We start from the raw sequence: 17,393 nt of genomic DNA on the forward strand, positions 1-17,393 counted from the left end.
GCACTATACTACCTTCTAACTATTTGTTCCTCGCATGCTTTCGTGCTGAAGAAATAAAGAAAGGAAGAAATAAATTAAAAAGGAAACTATTCGTTTTTTGCATGTTCGCTAAAAAACGCATTAGGTGCCAAAGCACGGTTTGTTCCATTGCTAGAACAAAATATTCGATAAAAGCAAAGCACGAACACACTTAGCAAGGTGTGAATCTGCGCACAAGCAAGAAGATTATATGTGATATTCTTTCTTGACGTGACCTGCACATTGACGGCACTCATGCCAAGAAAAAAAAAACTACACTTTGACCGAAGTCTCCAAACGGGCACGAAAGAGAACTTTCCTTAGCCAATGACACGGAGCAGTATACACTGATGTTCTTTCTGTAAGACGTATCTACAAAGCTATGCCAAAACTACGAACTGGCTGGCACGCAACGTATGTACAAACGCGTACTACAGAAAATTTTTCTCCGCTTTCGACTTATCTGCGCGGGACCAGGCGCCAAAAGTAAGTTACGGAGCGCCATCAAACTTCGCGAGCGGGGTTAAACCCCGGCAGAGTTCGGTTCGAAATCGGGACTCAAATCGAGCTCGCGCTGGAAACGGGCCGAAAATCGAGCGGTCGCGCCGCCTCCGCGAGTTTCTTCAACGCACGCCATGCCCGGAGGCGAAAACAAACAAACACGCGAGCAAATATCGCCGCGCCGAGATCTTGGCTAGCAGCGCACGGCCGCAACCGAATGAACTACACACGTACGCACCACATCTCCTACGCACCTCCAGCCAGCGGCAAGGCGCCCGAGGAGCGTGAAGGAGTCGCCACTCGAAGGCGATAGTCGCGGCCGCAGTCATGCATGACGACGACAACGACTGATCGAGCTCCCGACCGGTGGAGCTGAGACGCAGGAACCTTTGTTGGATGGGATGCACGCTGATGAGACGAAAGTTGCTATGTGTCCTCTCAATTAGCTAATTGTTTCCTATTCCTTGCGTTCGTTCTCATAATACGGCTCGTTTTCGTTGTTCAAATTTTCCTTTTTTTTTCCCCCGTCTTTGAAAGAAAGAAAGTATACCGTCGGTCTCCTGTGTTAGGATAGCCACCCCTTAGGTAGCCAATTTATTACTATCTCATTTCCCGTTATTAACCCAGAACACCAAACAATAAGGAAGGAAGGGGGGGTGGGGGGGAGTGTGTGCGTGAGAGAGAGAGAGAGAGAGCTAGTGGTGACGTCATCGCAAATCCGCTCGGCATCAGTAGGACAAAGCTATAGCCCTCGGAGACGAAAATCGGGTTTTTCGATTTCCTATAAAACACTAACTAACACGTCCAAAATAACACACGGCGTGCTTGTTTCAAGGGCTTACAGTTATCGAATAATTCGGCCTCGTGGCTTTAAAGCTGAGGACGTTGGGCGACCGCTCATTTTCGATTACACATGGTCATAACCTCACGGCATCTGAGAGGTCTAGAAACGAGAGCCGTCACCGTTTTGGACGACTTCCTGAGCAAGAACGCGCGTTCTCGCTAACGAAATGTCATATCTGCAGATATTTCACTTTTTATTCGTTCTCCATTAGTCGTTTGTTTAGCATTCTTTCATATTCACTAGCAATTACTGCACACGACAGCGTCTGCGTGTGCCAGGGATGAAAAATGAGACGCGACATTACAAAACGTGAAGCCCCGTTTCTGCGCACAAAGGTCGTGGATTAAATGAGCACTTCTGCCGAAACCTGGCCTGTCATGGAGAAATAATTAAGGACTATAGCATTGAAGAGGCCAAGGGACCGGATGTGGTTTTACCCGACTGCGAGCAAAGGGAGACGGAAACACACAAACGACAATTCTGTATGGCGCTCTTCTGTTCAGACTTCCCCAGGTGGCTGCTACGTCGTGCACACCCTCTCTACGTGTCTCAAAGGCGCCGGCATTAAAATAATTCGACAGTGTCCACAATACAACCCCGGGCCACTGATAGCTCCGGCACGATGCCTTGCCGCGCCTCGGCGCCATCTGGGCGCAACAAGCAAGATGAGATAAGGTTGTACACCGTCGCCGATAACAGACCGGAGCGATCGAGCGTCCGTGGCGCGAACCCAATCGATCGATCTTCCGGCGACCTCCATGTATACCACCGCGCCACGATAAGGCCAACAATCGTCGAAATCCATCGCTGCGCGATCGTTCAAGATATACCGAAAGCCGTTTCTTATTACTGTGATCGTTTCTTTATTCACCTTTCTCTCCACACTGGCGGCTGTCAGCAGGAGTCGGTGGACGTGAATTAAACGGACAGGAGATCTGGATGGCATGCTTCCATGAACGTCGACTAGAAGTAAACATCCGGTGTCATAGATATACAGTGCACTGCTATTTAGGACAGTTTGCTATTTAGGACCCGATGATCGACCTTCCATTGACATCGAAGCTGTCCACACTGCTGAAGCATTCTTTCAATGAAGACTCGCCTCACTCGTTCAACGACGCAAATTACGGCCACTCTCTTTATCCTTTATGGATTTCGCGCCGAAACCTCGGTGCCGCTGCACGTCGGTGTGGAGCCTCGTGTTTGGGGTTGTATAGTTTCTCACATTTGGGCCATTTTCGGTGCAGAGGAGGAACTTTCGAAACCAGATAGGCCGATTTCCTGGTTTATTTAGGCATCATTGTATAGTCCCTTGCCGATAGACTGTTCACAGCGCCCGAATTGAAGCCGACATAAAATACACGATGCCGCGGTAAGTTGAATTCTAACCCTCACTGGCTGGAATCCAGCGTGCCAAGACCTCATCAGCTTGCTTAGTGCGGCGTCGCCAGTCGCCTCCCCCCCCCCCCCCCCCGCTCTTTTTCTCTGGCTCACATTTGACTCCTTCGCCATACGAGTGGCCACTTTGCTATAGAAAAAAAAAAACGCAATTGACTGACGCAACCTAACACAACCTAATATTCGTCACTAACTTATCTTTCAGAAGAGAACGGGGTATATCTATAGCAAGAATATCGCGCTATCGGTAAAGTAGAAGAAACGCGTTTCATCTCGGCAAGCCTCGAGAGTCGGCGTTCGCAAATTGGCCAGCCCACTCGCCACGCTTATACGTGCAACGACGTTATCGCACGAGCGACACAGCCATCCGGGTCAGTTAACTCTGCGTTCAGCGAAATCGGAGACGTCATTAGCGACACACACACACACGCACACACACACACACACACACACACACACACACACACACACACACACACACACACACACACACACACACACACACACACACACACACACACACACACACACACACACACACACACACACACACACACACACACACACACACACACACACACACACACACGATACAGCCTATCTTCCGCTGCGCGCAACTGTTTTGGCGGCGGAATAACCGGCTGTTGCGTTTCGCCTGCGACACGTGGTTTTGCCGGCGCGACTGCGGCGGGGCGGCGGACATTTTGGCCCGATCGTCGTCACCGCAACACTCATCGCCAGGTGTTTCCAGGCGCGTCTGCGGCGATGCGACCGCCTAGGGATTTCGTTCCAGTCATTGTGCCCGAAACAGGCGATGCCAAAGCAGGGATCTCATTCCAGTTATTGGGCCCGAAACAGGCGATGCCAAAGCAGGGATCTCGTTCCAGTCATTGTGCCCGAAACAGGCGATGCCAAAGCAGGGACCATCTTCTCGTTACAGTCATTGTGTCCGACCGGCAGCGCCACGACAGTGTGCTGCGCAGCGCCACGACCAGGTGCTACGAGATCGTGCGCAGCGCCACGACATGGTGCTACGGCGTCGCTACGACAGTGTGCGTCACCATTAGCCCATTGTACATTCACGTGCTCGTCTTTTGAGGGGTTCCTTCTTGCCCTCAACTGCGAGAGTATAAAAACAGCTGCCCCCGGACGCCAGAGGAGGGCTCCGATTTCTTCCGTTGAGTGAAGTGCTCTCCCGTCTCTCTACGTCGGTCAAACCTGACCGCCAACTCTTTGCGATGTTAAAATAAACAAGTTGTTTCGTTGTTACCAGTCGACTCATGCTTTGCCGGGACCTTCGGATGCTTGCAGTTGTACCCCAGGCCGCCAGGCCAACGCTACCCTTGGGGCTTGCGACCCAGGTACAACCACGGGCGTCAGCGCCGAGTTCCCAACAGATCGTACCAGAAGTCAGATCCGAAACATCTGGTTGCCAGCGGTGAGATCGCCTACGACTTCAAACAACTGTCTGCCAGCGGCGAGATCGCGACAACGGAGGCCAGCAGCGAAGAGATGCAGTTGACTGTATGCTGAGCAGCTCAACGACGATCCGGGAGCAGTGCAACGAGCCCTGTGTGACGACTGGTTGCCTGCAGCGGAACGACTGCGTGGAATTCCTGCCTGCGAGGTTTGGTGAGTGCGGGACTTTCTTCTTCTGAGCTTTGCCAGGCTTTTTGTTAGTGTCAGAAACAGAGCTGGTAATTGTGGTTGTCGTTGCTGCCGGGTTAGTTTGCGGCAAGACAATAGTAAGCAGTAGAGAAAGCAGCATTCAGAGCAGCCATGGATTTGAAGTCGTTGCGCAAACCGAAATTGTTGGAGCTTGCAAGAGAGTTGGGTCTGGATGTCTCAGACAAACTCAGAAAACCAGAACTGATAAAGGCTATTCTTGAGTTAGAGGCTGAGGATGACGAGCTGTCGGAATGCCTTGAGACTATTGAAGAGAGGGAGACTGCAAAAAGAGAAGAGCGCGAACGTAAAGAACAGAAAGAGCGAGAGCAACAAGAGAAAAAAGAAGAGCGTGACCGTCAACACGCTTTGGAAATGAAGCGTCTCGAGATAGAGATGGAACGCGCTCGTAATGGAAGTCAGGCACACGGTGCAGGAGAACGCGTATTGTTCAAAATGACTGACCTGATGCGGCCGTTTAAGCTTGGAGAGGACATTGGTTTGTTCCTGGTTAACTTTGAGCGAACGTGCGAGAAGCAGGGGTTCTCTCGGGAAACGTGGCCACAGCGCTTGCTCACTTTGTTACCCGGCGAGGCGGCCGACGTAGTCGCTCGCTTGGATAGAGAGGAAGCAGAGGATTTCGACAAAGTAAAATCGAGTCTGCTAAAAAAGTACCGGCTGTCTGCGGAAGCGTTCCGTCGGAAGTTTCGGGAAAATGAGAAAGGCAAAAGTGAGTCATATACAGAGTTTGCGTATAGGCTTATGTCGAACATGCAGGAGTGGCTCAAAGAAGAGAAAGCGTTTGGTGACCACGATAAAGTTCTGCAGTGTTTCGGGCTAGAACAGTTTTATAGTCGGTTACCGGAGAACGTGCGATACTGGGTCTTGGATAGGCCAGACGTGAGTACGGTGGCTAGAGCCGCTGAGCTAGCCAAGGAGTTTGTGACGCGTCGAGCTCGCGGAGCTAAGGACGGTCAAAAGGGTGAATTTGGCTCGAAGTTTGAGAGGCCAAAGTTCACACCCATGAGATTAAAGGGGGACACGCGTAGTGCGGATGCGAGCGAAAGCAGTCCGACCAAACGTAAAGAGACGGCGGCAGCCAAACGCAGAAAGCGGTTCGAGATGAGGCGAGCGCGCTTGTGTTATACGTGCCAGAAGCCGGGTCACTTTTCGGCGCAGTGTCCGGAAACAACACCAAAAGTTGTGTTTTTTTCATTAGGCAGCACTGACGAGAACATGAAGCTTCTCGAGCCTTACATGCGAGACCTCCTCGTGAACGGGAAAGAGTGCCGAGTGCTTCGCGATTCCGCAGCTACGATGGATGTAGTTCACCCGTCTTATGTAGAACCCCATATGTTCACGGGCGAGTGCGCGTGGATCAAGCAAGCCGTGGAAGCTCATAGCGTGTGTCTGCCAGTAGCAAAAGTGCTTATTGAAGGACCTTTCGGAGCGCTTGAGACGGAGGCGGCAGTGTCATCTATGCTGCCACCCCAGTACCCGTACCTATTTTCAAACAGGTCCGATCACCTCCTGCGCGAGAAGGGGCTTTTGTTTGGTGAAGCTAGTGTTCAGGCCTTAACCAGATCGAAGGTTCGGGAGCTCGCTGCAAAGGCGGTAGTTGCGGGGCCGACGTTATCAAACAACGAAAAAGGGTCAGAGGCGCAGCAAGCTGATATTCAGAGCACGCCCGAACAGAATAGAATTGAGTCTGTAGCGTTGAAGGCGCCAGATACTGGAGAGGAAAATCCCGACGCGGGAAAGTTAGAAGAGCTATCTACTGATTTGCTCATCGCGCCTACGTCAGACGGACTTGATAGGTTGCTAAAAGTCAGCCGGACGGCTTTGATAGCCGAGCAAAAAAAAGGATGGCAGCCTGGAAAACGTGCGCTGCAATGTCAAAGAAGGTATCGCCAGGAAAACTGCGCGTTTTGTGGAAAGAGGTGGAGTCCTGTACCGGAAATATCTAGACCGCCGAGGAGTGGAGTTCGATCAGCTGGTCGTGCCTCAATGCTATCGTCAGGATCTGTTGCGCTTGTCACATGGGGGTTCGTGGTCCGGACACCTAGGAGTTAAGAAAACTAAGGACCGTCTCTTGCAAGAGTACTATTGGCCAGGGTGTTTTCGGGACGCAGACCATTTCGTGAGGACATGTGACACTTGTCAGCGGGTGGGCAAACCAGGGGACAAATCGAGAGCGCCGTTGAAATTGGTACCTATCATTACGGAGCCTTTTAGACGGCTCGTTATTGATACAGTGGGACCTCTGCCGGTAACAGCCACGGGGTACAGACACATTTTGACTGTGATCTGCCCAGCGACAAAGTTCCCTGAAGCAGTGCCGCTTAAAGAACTCAGCTCAGTTGAGATAGTTAATGCACTACTGTCCATATTTGCGCGAGTTGGTTTTCCTGCAGAAATTCAATCAGATCAGGGCACAGTGTTTACTAGCGCTTTGACGACAACTTTTCTCGAAAGGTGTGGGGTAAAGCTGCTACACAGCTCAGTGTACCACCCACAGTCGAATTCCGTTGAGAAGCTCCACTCCGTCATGAAGCGCGTGTTGAGAGCGTTGTGTTTTGAACATCGAACTGACTGGGAGCTGTGTCTGCCTGGGGTGATGTTTGCTTTAAGGACCGCGCCGCATGCGGCTACGGGGTTTTCGCCAGCTGAACTGGTGTACGGTCGCTCGCTTCGATCTCCGCTTCGCATGCTTCGAGAATCATGGGAAGGTAGGGGCGACGACCCAGTCGTGGTGGAGTACGTGCTTAAGCTCCTCGAACGCTTAAGAAGGGCACAGGAGTTGTCAGGTGAAGCAATGACAAAGGCCCAGCAGAGGGCCAAGGTTTATTATGATCGGACAGCCAGGGCCCGTCGTTTTGAGGTTGGCGATGAGGTCATGATATTGCGCACATCGCTAAACAACAAACTAGACGTGCAGTGGGAGGGCCCAGCGCGAATTGTTCAGAAACTGTCGGACGTTAACTACGTGGTAAGTCTGCCAGGAAAGCGGAAAGCACAGCAAGTTTACCACTGTAATCTGCTCAAACCTTATAGACAAAGGGAAGCAGTGGTGTGCATGATGGTAAACGTTCCTGAAGAGCTTCCGGTCGAGCTTCCGGGACTAGGCTCAGTGACGAACAGGGAAGACACCGGTCAAGTCATTAGTGACCTTATCAGTAAAGCACCGCTGTCGCCTGAGCAGAAAACCGAACTACACCAGCTATTACAAGAGTTTCAAGGTCTGTTCTCTGAGAGGCCTGGTAGGACTTCTGTACTTACTCATGATATAGAACTTACCTCCCCAGAGCCAGTACGATCCAAGGCGTATCGGGTGTCACCCCGCCAGAGCGATATTATGGAGGCTGAGGTAAAGAAAATGCTACAGCTCGGTGTTATTGAGGCAGGTGAGAGTGATTATACCTCCCCTTTGATTTTAGTTGAGGTACCGGGCAAGGAACCTCGTCCTTGCGTCGACTACCGCAGGCTTAATTCCATCACTAAGGATCAAATTTATCCGATCCCTAACATCGAGGAGCGCCTTGAGAAAGTTAGTGGCGCTCAGTTTATTTCCACCCTAGATCTTGTCAGGGGTTATTGGCAGGTTCCACTTACAGAAGAGGCTAGTAGGTATGCGGCGTTCATTTCACCAATGGGAACATTCCGTCCTAAAGTGTTGAGTTTTGGTTTGAAGAACGCGCCATACTGTTTTTCAAGCCTCATGGATAAAGTGTTGCGGGGCCAGCAAGAATTCGCTTTACCGTATCTAGACGACGTAGCGATATTCTCCGCATCCTGGTCTGAGCATATGACACACTTGCGGGCAGTGCTAACCCGCCTGCGCAAAGCAGGCTTGACAGTAAAGGCTCCTAAGTGCCAGTTAGCACAGGCCGAGGTTGTCTACCTCGGTCACGTGATTGGTCAGGGTCGTCGCCGCCCCTCTGAAATAAAAGTGGCCGCTGTGCGAGACTTTCCGCAACCGCGCACAAAGACCGATATTCGGTCGTTCTTAGGTGTCGCCGGCTACTATCAGAGGTACATCCCTAGGTACTCTGATATCGCGGCTCCCCTGACGGATGCTCTAAGAAAGACAGAGCCTCAAACAGTCGTCTGGGACGAGACAAAGGAAAGAGCTTTTAGCGCCCTAAAGAGTGCCCTAACAAGCCAGCCTGTGCTACGATCGCCAGACTATACAAAAGGGTTCATTGTTCAGTGCGATGCTAGTGAGCGAGGCATGGGCGTTGTACTGTGCCAACGGGAAAATGGAGAAGTAGAACACCCCGTCCTGTATGCTAGTCGTAAGCTGACCAGTCGGGAGCAGGCGTATAGCGCCACCGAGAAAGAGTGTGCATGTCTCGTGTGGGCCGTTCAGAAATTGTCATGCTATCTAGCCGGCTCGAGGTTTATCATTGAGACAGATCACTGCCCTCTCCAATGGCTGCAGACCATCTCTCCCAAAAATGGCCGCCTCCTGCGCTGGAGCCTCGCTTTACAACAATATTCCTTTGAGGTGCGTTACAAAAAGGGGAGTCTCAACGGTAACGCCGATGGCTTAAGTCGAAGCCCCTAACGTAGGAATCAGCCTCAAAATTGTTTGTTACTGATGTTTTTCTTCCTGAGGCAGGATTTTTTTTAACATATTGCTTTTGTTTAGTGTTTCAAAGTGATGATATGCTTTCTAGTGCAATTTTTCAATTTGTGGACGCGTTCTGAGTGATGCTAGACTACTGTAAGGAACTAGGCAGTGGTATAAAAAGGGGAAAGAGCCTGGCAGGGCTTAGTGAGGGTTGTGCCGTGCTTGCTGACTGAGCGGTTGAGTTTTCAGCGTAGTTCTAACGCTTGCCGGGAACGAGAACAAAAATGTGAACTCTCCCGAAGTCACTTTGCAGTGCCCCGTGCGAACCTGAACAAGAGAACGAGGCTTTCTCTGTGCGCTGCGCTCAAGAAACGTCGAGGGACGCCCGACTTCGGTTATGAGCATCATCGAGCGACATCCCTCCGGACAGCGGATGCAGTCCCCTGTCCATCGGGATCTCCTTCCCCCGGCGGGGCGGTCTGTTGCGTTTCGCCTGCGACACGTGGTTTTGCCGGCGCGACTGCGGCGGGGCGGCGGACATTTTGGCCCGATCGTCGTCACCGCAACACTCATCGCCAGGTGTTTCCAGGCGCGTCTGCGGCGATGCGACCGCCTAGGGATTTCGTTCCAGTCATTGTGCCCGAAACAGGCGATGCCAAAGCAGGGATCTCATTCCAGTTATTGGGCCCGAAACAGGCGATGCCAAAGCAGGGATCTCGTTCCAGTCATTGTGCCCGAAACAGGCGATGCCAAAGCAGGGACCATCTTCTCGTTACAGTCATTGTGTCCGACCGGCAGCGCCACGACAGTGTGCTGCGCAGCGCCACGACCAGGTGCTACGAGATCGTGCGCAGCGCCACGACATGGTGCTACGGCGTCGCTACGACAGTGTGCGTCACCATTAGCCCATTGTACATTCACGTGCTCGTCTTTTGAGGGGTTCCTTCTTGCCCTCAACTGCGAGAGTATAAAAACAGCTGCCCCCGGACGCCAGAGGAGGGCTCCGATTTCTTCCGTTGAGTGAAGTGCTCTCCCGTCTCTCTACGTCGGTCAAACCTGACCGCCAACTCTTTGCGATGTTAAAATAAACAAGTTGTTTCGTTGTTACCAGTCGACTCATGCTTTGCCGGGACCTTCGGATGCTTGCAGTTGTACCCCAGGCCGCCAGGCCAACGCTACCCTTGGGGCTTGCGACCCAGGTACAACCACGGGCGTCAGCGCCGAGTTCCCAACAGATCGTACCAGAAGTCAGATCCGAAACACGGCGCATCCTGGGTAAACGAAGCGCCGATGAAAGAACAAGCGCATGCAGTCATCGCAAATCGGCCCGTCGCGTGCGGGTTTTGCATCAGCGCCGATGCACATAGTCAGCGCAGGTTAATACAAGTGGGCACGCTACGCATAAACGGCCCGCGTGCCCGGCTGATCCCAACTCGTCACGTGGTCTCTTGCGGGGAAATACGGTCGCGCCAGCGCCCCCAGCTTCCTCCACCCCCACCCCCCCCCCCCCGCTCTTGGGCACGTTAAACGTACCCTGGTGGTCAAACAATGAATTAAATTCCGGGGTTTTACACGCCAAAACCACGGTTTGATTATGCGGCGCGTCGTAGCCAGGGAGTCCGGGTTAATTTTGACCACCACGGCATGATTAATGCGGAGTCACCCCCGGCGTGCCTCACAAATCGTGATTAAGGGGCGTAAAACACCAAAATTCAAGATCTCTCTCTCTCTCTCTCTCTCTCTCTCTCTCTCTATATATATATATATATATATATATATATATATATATAGTAAAGCTCTTTCTTGGGCTAGTTGGTTCATGCTTTAATTGACTCGTGAATTGGTTGAATTGCCTCCCGCCTCCTGAAAATTCTGTCCTGCGTATCAAAAACGGTACTGTAGGCTATGCGCTAAGTTACCCGCGCTTTTGATATCTCAAAAATTTTGACGTATCAAAACAGAGTAGCATGTATGATACGTTGGGCATTAAAGGGCTAATACGGATTCGTTGCTTTGGTTTTTCTGCAGGGGGGGGGGGGGGTGCGCATCAACCAGACGAGCGCCCGGTTTGCTACCTACAGTGGGGGAAAATGAAAGAAGGAACAAAAAGAGGGAGCACTACGCGCACCCAGTAGGACGCACCAGGACTACAATCGGTCACCGAGACACCCGTCTCCCTCAGAAACTGCAGTGACACACGACACGAGGCGCCGCTAAAGAATGCATAGGTGGCGTCCAAATCCACGCCCCAGTGGTGGCGCCCTCTGGATAAACAGGCGCCGGTCTCGGAGGCTTTGCTTTCGCCAACTGCATGTGCCGCAAGCAATTGCGGGAGCCGGAAACACGTCACACAGAGGAGGTCGCGGTTTGGACGTGGACCACCTATTATGACCTACGACAAGAGTGGAGAAGCATTTACCTGCCTCAACTGAGAGTAAAACCATCGCGGTCTACTCAGCCGACTTGAACGCACGATTCAAAAGAGAGCGAGAGAGAACTGCACCTCGGTCTCAGCCTGCAGAACTGGCAGACGGAACGGCACCGTACGGGAGTGCACGTTAGGCGACGGGCTGCTCAAGAGGGTCATGCAATGGGAGCAACGCCGGGAAAGTATCACCACCACCACCACTGCTTAACTCGAACATATCTAGCAATACATTCGCTCGCCATCGCGCTGAAATATTTGTAAGGCATGATGAAAGAAACGTTTTCGAGAGCGCATGAACCCAGGAAACCGGCATTTCTATGAAAGGAACACCAAATATGTCAGCGCTAAATCACTCCAGAACCGAGAAAATACTCTTTCAAATTATGTAATAGTTAATTTCGCGGCAATAGTTTGGTTACTGGAAGAGAAAAAAACTAAAGTCAAGATTCCATTTTTCAATTTTGGATCCGATACCCCCCAGCGCCTGTGTACGTCAGCGTGACGTAGGGATTTCGGGGCCGTTATAAGACCCGGTAAGAAGTTCTTCAGACTTCGTAAGTTCAGTCTTTCGCCCCTTTAGAGTACAATGCGGACCAGCTCAACCGATAAAAAAATTTAGTTAGGCCCCAGTAAGCGCCGTCTAATTACATGACAGCACGGCGACCTGGTACTGCCACAGGTTTTTCATTGCTGCTTATTTTCTGGCATAGCACGCCTCTTCTCCCGGTAAGAGTGACTTTTTTTTTGGGGGGGGGGAATTTAGGAGGGTGATTTACTAATACAACTCAAGTATGCTTTGTTCTCTTTAGGGTCTCTTATAAAAAACTGTTTCACTATTAGCGTCTTCAACCGCAAATGACACCGACTTCTCGACCGCAAATGACACCGACTTCAAAACTACAAAAAGATAACAAAACGAGTCCACGAAAAACGTCCATTACACGACCTTTAAAGACAGTCAGCATCATCATCGTCAGCCTGGCTACGCCCTCTGCAGGGCAACGCCCTCTCCCAGACTTCTCCAACTACCCCGGTCATGTGCTAATTGTGGCCATGTTGTCCCTGCAAACTTCTTAATCTCATCTACCCACCCAATTTTCTGCCGCCCCTTGCTACGCTTCCCTCCTGTTGGAATCCAGTCCGTAACCCTTAATGACCATTGGTTATCTTCTCTCCTAATAACATGTCCTGCTTATGCCCATTTATTTTCCTTGGTTTCAACTAAGATGTCATTAACTCGCGTTTGTTCCGTCACCCAATCTGCTCTCTTCTTACCCCTTAACGTTACACCCATCATTCTTTCCACAGCTCGATGCGTCGTCCTCAATTTAAGTAGAACCGCTTTCGTAAGCCTCCAGGTTTCTGCCGCGTAGGTGAGTATTAGTAGGACAGCTGTATATCTGCCTGAGAGGACCAATATAACTTATTTTTAAAAAAACATACGCAATAACACCCATATTCAATAATCCTATAAGAAAGTATGTGATGCTACAGTAAAGACTCGTATGTTCCCAGACATCATATGGGATTTTTGGATATGGCATTGCTTGAGCATATATTTTTTTAATAGAATTCGGCAACAGTGGAGGCTCTAAACAAAAACAAGTAACCGTTTGCAAGTTAATGAGGCATTCGAGGCATATGTGAACAGTTTTTTAATGAGCACCAGCAGCGGCAGAGACGGGAAACCGCGCGATGATCACCAACGGGCTTGTCTAATTAAATTTCAGAATGGAAGGCGGACAGCTCCAGACTCGCAACATGTGGTCCGCTGTAATTGTTCCAGTGCAGTTAATTAAGAATTTGTAATAATACGGGGTTATTATTTGGCAAATGATTGTCGTCTTCGGTGCACTGTCCTTATTCAAAGCAATAATTAAGAAATGCCCTGGATTCAACACGCATGCAGCGAGTAATCATCATACGCATTTATGTCCACTTCAGGAAGAAGGACCACTCCCAGCGATCTCCAATTATCCGTCGTCTGTCAGCTGACGTAAATCCATACATGCCAGTAAAGTTCCTCATTACATCGCACCGCCTTATTCACTGCCGTCTTCCGTGCGCTTCCCTTGGGACTTCTTGGCTCCCAGAAACTGCAAATGTAGCCTCCGAGATGGCAACGGTGCACCTTCTGGTGCCGATCTCGGAGGCGACATCACGCTCTAACCACGGCCGCTCAATGGAAACAACTGGTTTCCATTGAGCGGCCGTGCTCTAACAAACCACAGGCTATCTGCTTCACGCATTACGCGGTCTGCCTAACTCCTACTTCAGCTTTCGGCACTTAGAAAGGCCAACTTGTTTCGCAGCCAGCGGAACGGGAGATGCGCCCATGTATCACTCTCGTGGAACAACGGAATCTATTAAACTCATTTTGCGTCTCTGTGCCACGGTAAGCCGTCGAGCGTGAGCCACTCCGGACAGCATTGAACTGGGACTCCATATAATTTTTGGTAATGAACATCCTAGGACCACGGCCGTGCCCGTCGATGGCACAGAAGGCCACAAAACCGATACCGCAGTACCTCAAGTCGAGAGGTATTGGCCACCGTCCATAGAGATTCGGTCAGCTTCAAAGGTGCGCGAAATTTGCGCGTCTGCCTCCTCATCCCTACATCCCTTCTCCCCCCGTGCAGGGCTCCAAACCTGACGTGCGTCTGGTTAACCTTCCTGCCTTTCCCCTCTTCGGCTTCTCTCTCTCTCTCTTCGGGGAAAGCTTGCGCTCTAAGACAATGATTGCGCTGAAGTTATGCACGGTCCGAAGATAGACGGTTTTCGCATTTTTGCCGTCACGCCAACCTCTGTCTGTGTACTCCGGTTCAACGCTAACGTCACCTGAGAACTTCCTCATTCTGTCTACTCGGAAGGCGGCGATAGCGATTCGCGATCGCGGCGCGATGTTGTATATTTGTCGACGATTGCGACACGACAGATGGTTTCCCGCAGTCACGTCTGCGATAACCGGCAAGGGAGAATAACCGTACTCCAGACGGGGCGCTAATTTCGTCATACCGATAGCGAGCCCTCTCTTGCGACATCCAGACAACCACTTGCTGGGCGTCGTGTGCTCCTTTTGGCAGGCGTATTTATGGAACTACGTCGTTAAACGCGACAGCACAATCGCGCGGCTTTCAGGTGCACGCAGAATAAGGATGGGGCTGCGTTCGATCTTCAAAGCCAAGACGGCACAATGGTTAATCCTTTAGGCATTACGTGCGCGGAACAGACGCACGAAAGACGCAGCGGCGTTCTACCGAACGGACACGTCGTTCGCCTTAACGACACGTGGGGCCTAGGGTCGTCTGCACGTGGTTGACAACTTTTTCGTGTGCGGCATGACCACCCGGTACAACATGCGCATTAAAGATAGCGCCAGTCACCCCATCATTAAACGCGCGTCTTTCAAATTATTAGGTCGCTAAGGAAACGTGATTACTCGCTTTCGAAAATGCCGGTTTTCTGGATCATCCGCAAGCGTTGAAGGTGGTGTTTTACAGACTAACCCGAGACAGACCAGCAGACGCGTACATGTGTAGTCTGAATGTGGGCTTATTTCCTCTGCTGAGTGACTTCACGGCACACCTCTTAGGATAACGATGGAAAAGAATTTCGCAATGAAATACACGTCATCAAAATGCTGGGTGGCCCATCAGAAAGGACCTTTCATCTGGTTGCAACAAACGTACCACCCAAACTCTCGTGCCAAAAGTCGATCGTGCCAGGGGACCAATACGACTGCGTAGCAAAGGAGGCTATGGCGTCGCCTACACGCGTCGTCTGCACGCCATCCCATCTGGAATAGCGGTCGGCGAGAGATCGTTTCGCAATAAAGCTTCATTCGTTCACGTTCTTTAAAAGCAAGCATGTTGAATTGGTTATCGAGCAAGGCCTCCTGCTTTTCAACAAGCGTGGCGGGGCATACGCACGTGTACCGGGAAGACGTAGCGGGAGGGAAAATCGCTTCGACAGCAGACGGCGATCGAAAGCAAAGAAAAAACACAGAAGACGTGCGTCTGCATCTATACGTGCCGGGCGCACAGGAGCGGCCGGCGGCAAGATTACCCGAACGAGAAGAGACACAAAATGTATGTATAAATAAAAAGCACCGAGACAAGAGTGAAGACGAAGATGAGAAAGAGAGAAAGCTCGCCATCGGGAAAGAGATGCGCCAGAAAAGAGCCGCGGGACTACGCCGCTTATACGATGGGCAAAGCCGGCGCTGTAGGAAAGGCGGCCGCCGCGTTTCAATGACCCCGCGTGGCTAACACTCGCCCGGTCCCGAGGATGAATTACACTGTTGCGCGAGTTGTTCTCGGCACATATCCAAACTCGCACTATCCGCACGACACCTACAAAATCAGTTATTCGAATAAATCCAGATAACAGCCCTTTTATTTAAAGAAAAGAACGTCGGAGCCGGGCGCGCGCGCCTAATTTCAAAAAGAAACGAGCACATTCCAGGGAGCAAGCAAGGCCTAAAGGGCTCTTAGACTTGCGGAGAGGGGGTTGGCGAGCCGGCGGCTTTTTCGCTTCCGCAGTTCGTGCCGGTGGCAGCCGGCACGAACTGCAACGTCCGACCAGCGACGTGGCCTAAAAAGAACCGTAACAAACGCGGCTTTTTCACGCAGTTAAGCCGGCACTCTAACAGCGCGGTCTCGGAAAGTTCGAGAACGAATGGTCTCACAGAGAGAACGAACCGAGACGAACGGCGCAGTTTTGCCGGCGCCGACCACGCCGGTGTTTAGAATGTATGGAGCGCGCCGATACCCCCCCCCCCCCCCTACCCGTAGTGCCACGCCTGCAAAAGGGCCGACACCGCGCAAGCGCAAGCGCGCGCGGCGCAGCCGCCGATATTTTTTCCTCATTTCTTTTTCCACGTCGTCGCTCACGCCACCTCACTTTCGCATTCACGCCGGCGCCGAACGCGATGATGATGATGCAGAACCGATATACTCACTGGACGCATCCACTGTCCGCACGCCACAACAAGCGACGGTGATGAGAACGATGGCGAAGACGACCACCAAAGACGACGTTGACCGCAGGGGCGCGGAGAAGATGCTCCACCGCAAGGCACCCATGCTTCTCGGAGACGCCGCACCACGTTCACCGGCCATCCAAAGGAGTGTGGTAGGCGCGCACTTGGCTTCTTCCAAAACACAAAATCCCCCGACGACGAAAACACCGAAAGGATAGCACAGTCAAGGTGTCGCGATGCCGCACACGGGTTCGAGGAACAGGCAAGGCAGGACGGACGGCCCAAGGGGGGTGTGTATTAAAAAAAAAAAGCGTGCCGGAGCAGAGAGCTCACGCCGCCCGCATGCGACTGTCTGAACGCGTATGAGACTTTCGGTAGGGGGTATGCTCGCGGAATCGTACGATGTTGGGAGAGGCGCTGCTCGGCTGCTGCTACGAGCGGGGTCCACCCCCCTCGCCTCCTCCTCCTCTCTCTCACACACAACCTTTCCAACGCTCTGCTTCCTCTTTTTCCTCATAGTTTCATTTTTTCGCCGCACCGCCTTCCCCAAAGCGTGACGTTTTGCTCGAGGAGGACGCGGGTGACGTTCACACGGTGTGTCCGTGACGTAGCACCTCCCAGCCAATGGTAGCATCTGGCGCATCACGCCACCGCACGCCCTTTTCGTTCTTGTTTGGCTCGCGCGCGGCTTCGATTCGTTTGTTGTTTGCGTGCGTCCATGCGAGCGTTTTTGGGCAGTGGCGGCCTCATGCGGCGAGTCTTTCGAACCGGTCCGGGGAGGACCGTTTGAGAAGAAATGCGGTGGCAAGGGTGGCAAGGGCGTACAGGGAGATGTTGGCGGGTTGAGGCGCGAATTTCGAGAGAACCGGCGCCGCTGTTTTGGGTGGCGGTCAGAGCGATCGCGTTGGGACCGGTGGAAAGAAGTCGCGGGACCATGTCACGTGGAAAAGCCCGCGTCTGTTGATAGCGCAAGCCCCATCGTTAG

At 51.9% G+C, this 17,393-nt stretch overlaps 1 protein-coding gene across 2 annotated transcripts in view; it reads right to left on the reverse strand.

Annotated features, from left to right (window-relative positions):
• LOC142560575 (low-density lipoprotein receptor-like) overlaps positions 1-16,787 on the reverse strand; it is a 64,699-nt gene extending 47,912 nt beyond the window's left edge. Inside the window, exon 1 of one of the 2 annotated variants that reach the window (XM_075672779.1) lies at positions 16,388-16,787. In XM_075672779.1, the coding sequence (XP_075528894.1) occupies positions 16,388-16,547 (160 nt within the window). In that variant the 5' untranslated portion in view covers positions 16,548-16,787. The remainder of the gene's footprint in view (positions 1-16,387) is intronic. The other variant, XM_075672780.1, reaches the window with a different exon arrangement.
• Positions 16,788-17,393: the final 606 nt, after the last annotated feature.

The sequence above is a fragment of the Dermacentor variabilis genome, chromosome 10 (genome assembly GCF_050947875.1).
Source record: "Dermacentor variabilis isolate Ectoservices chromosome 10, ASM5094787v1, whole genome shotgun sequence".
Classification (NCBI taxonomy): domain Eukaryota; kingdom Metazoa; phylum Arthropoda; class Arachnida; order Ixodida; family Ixodidae; genus Dermacentor; species Dermacentor variabilis.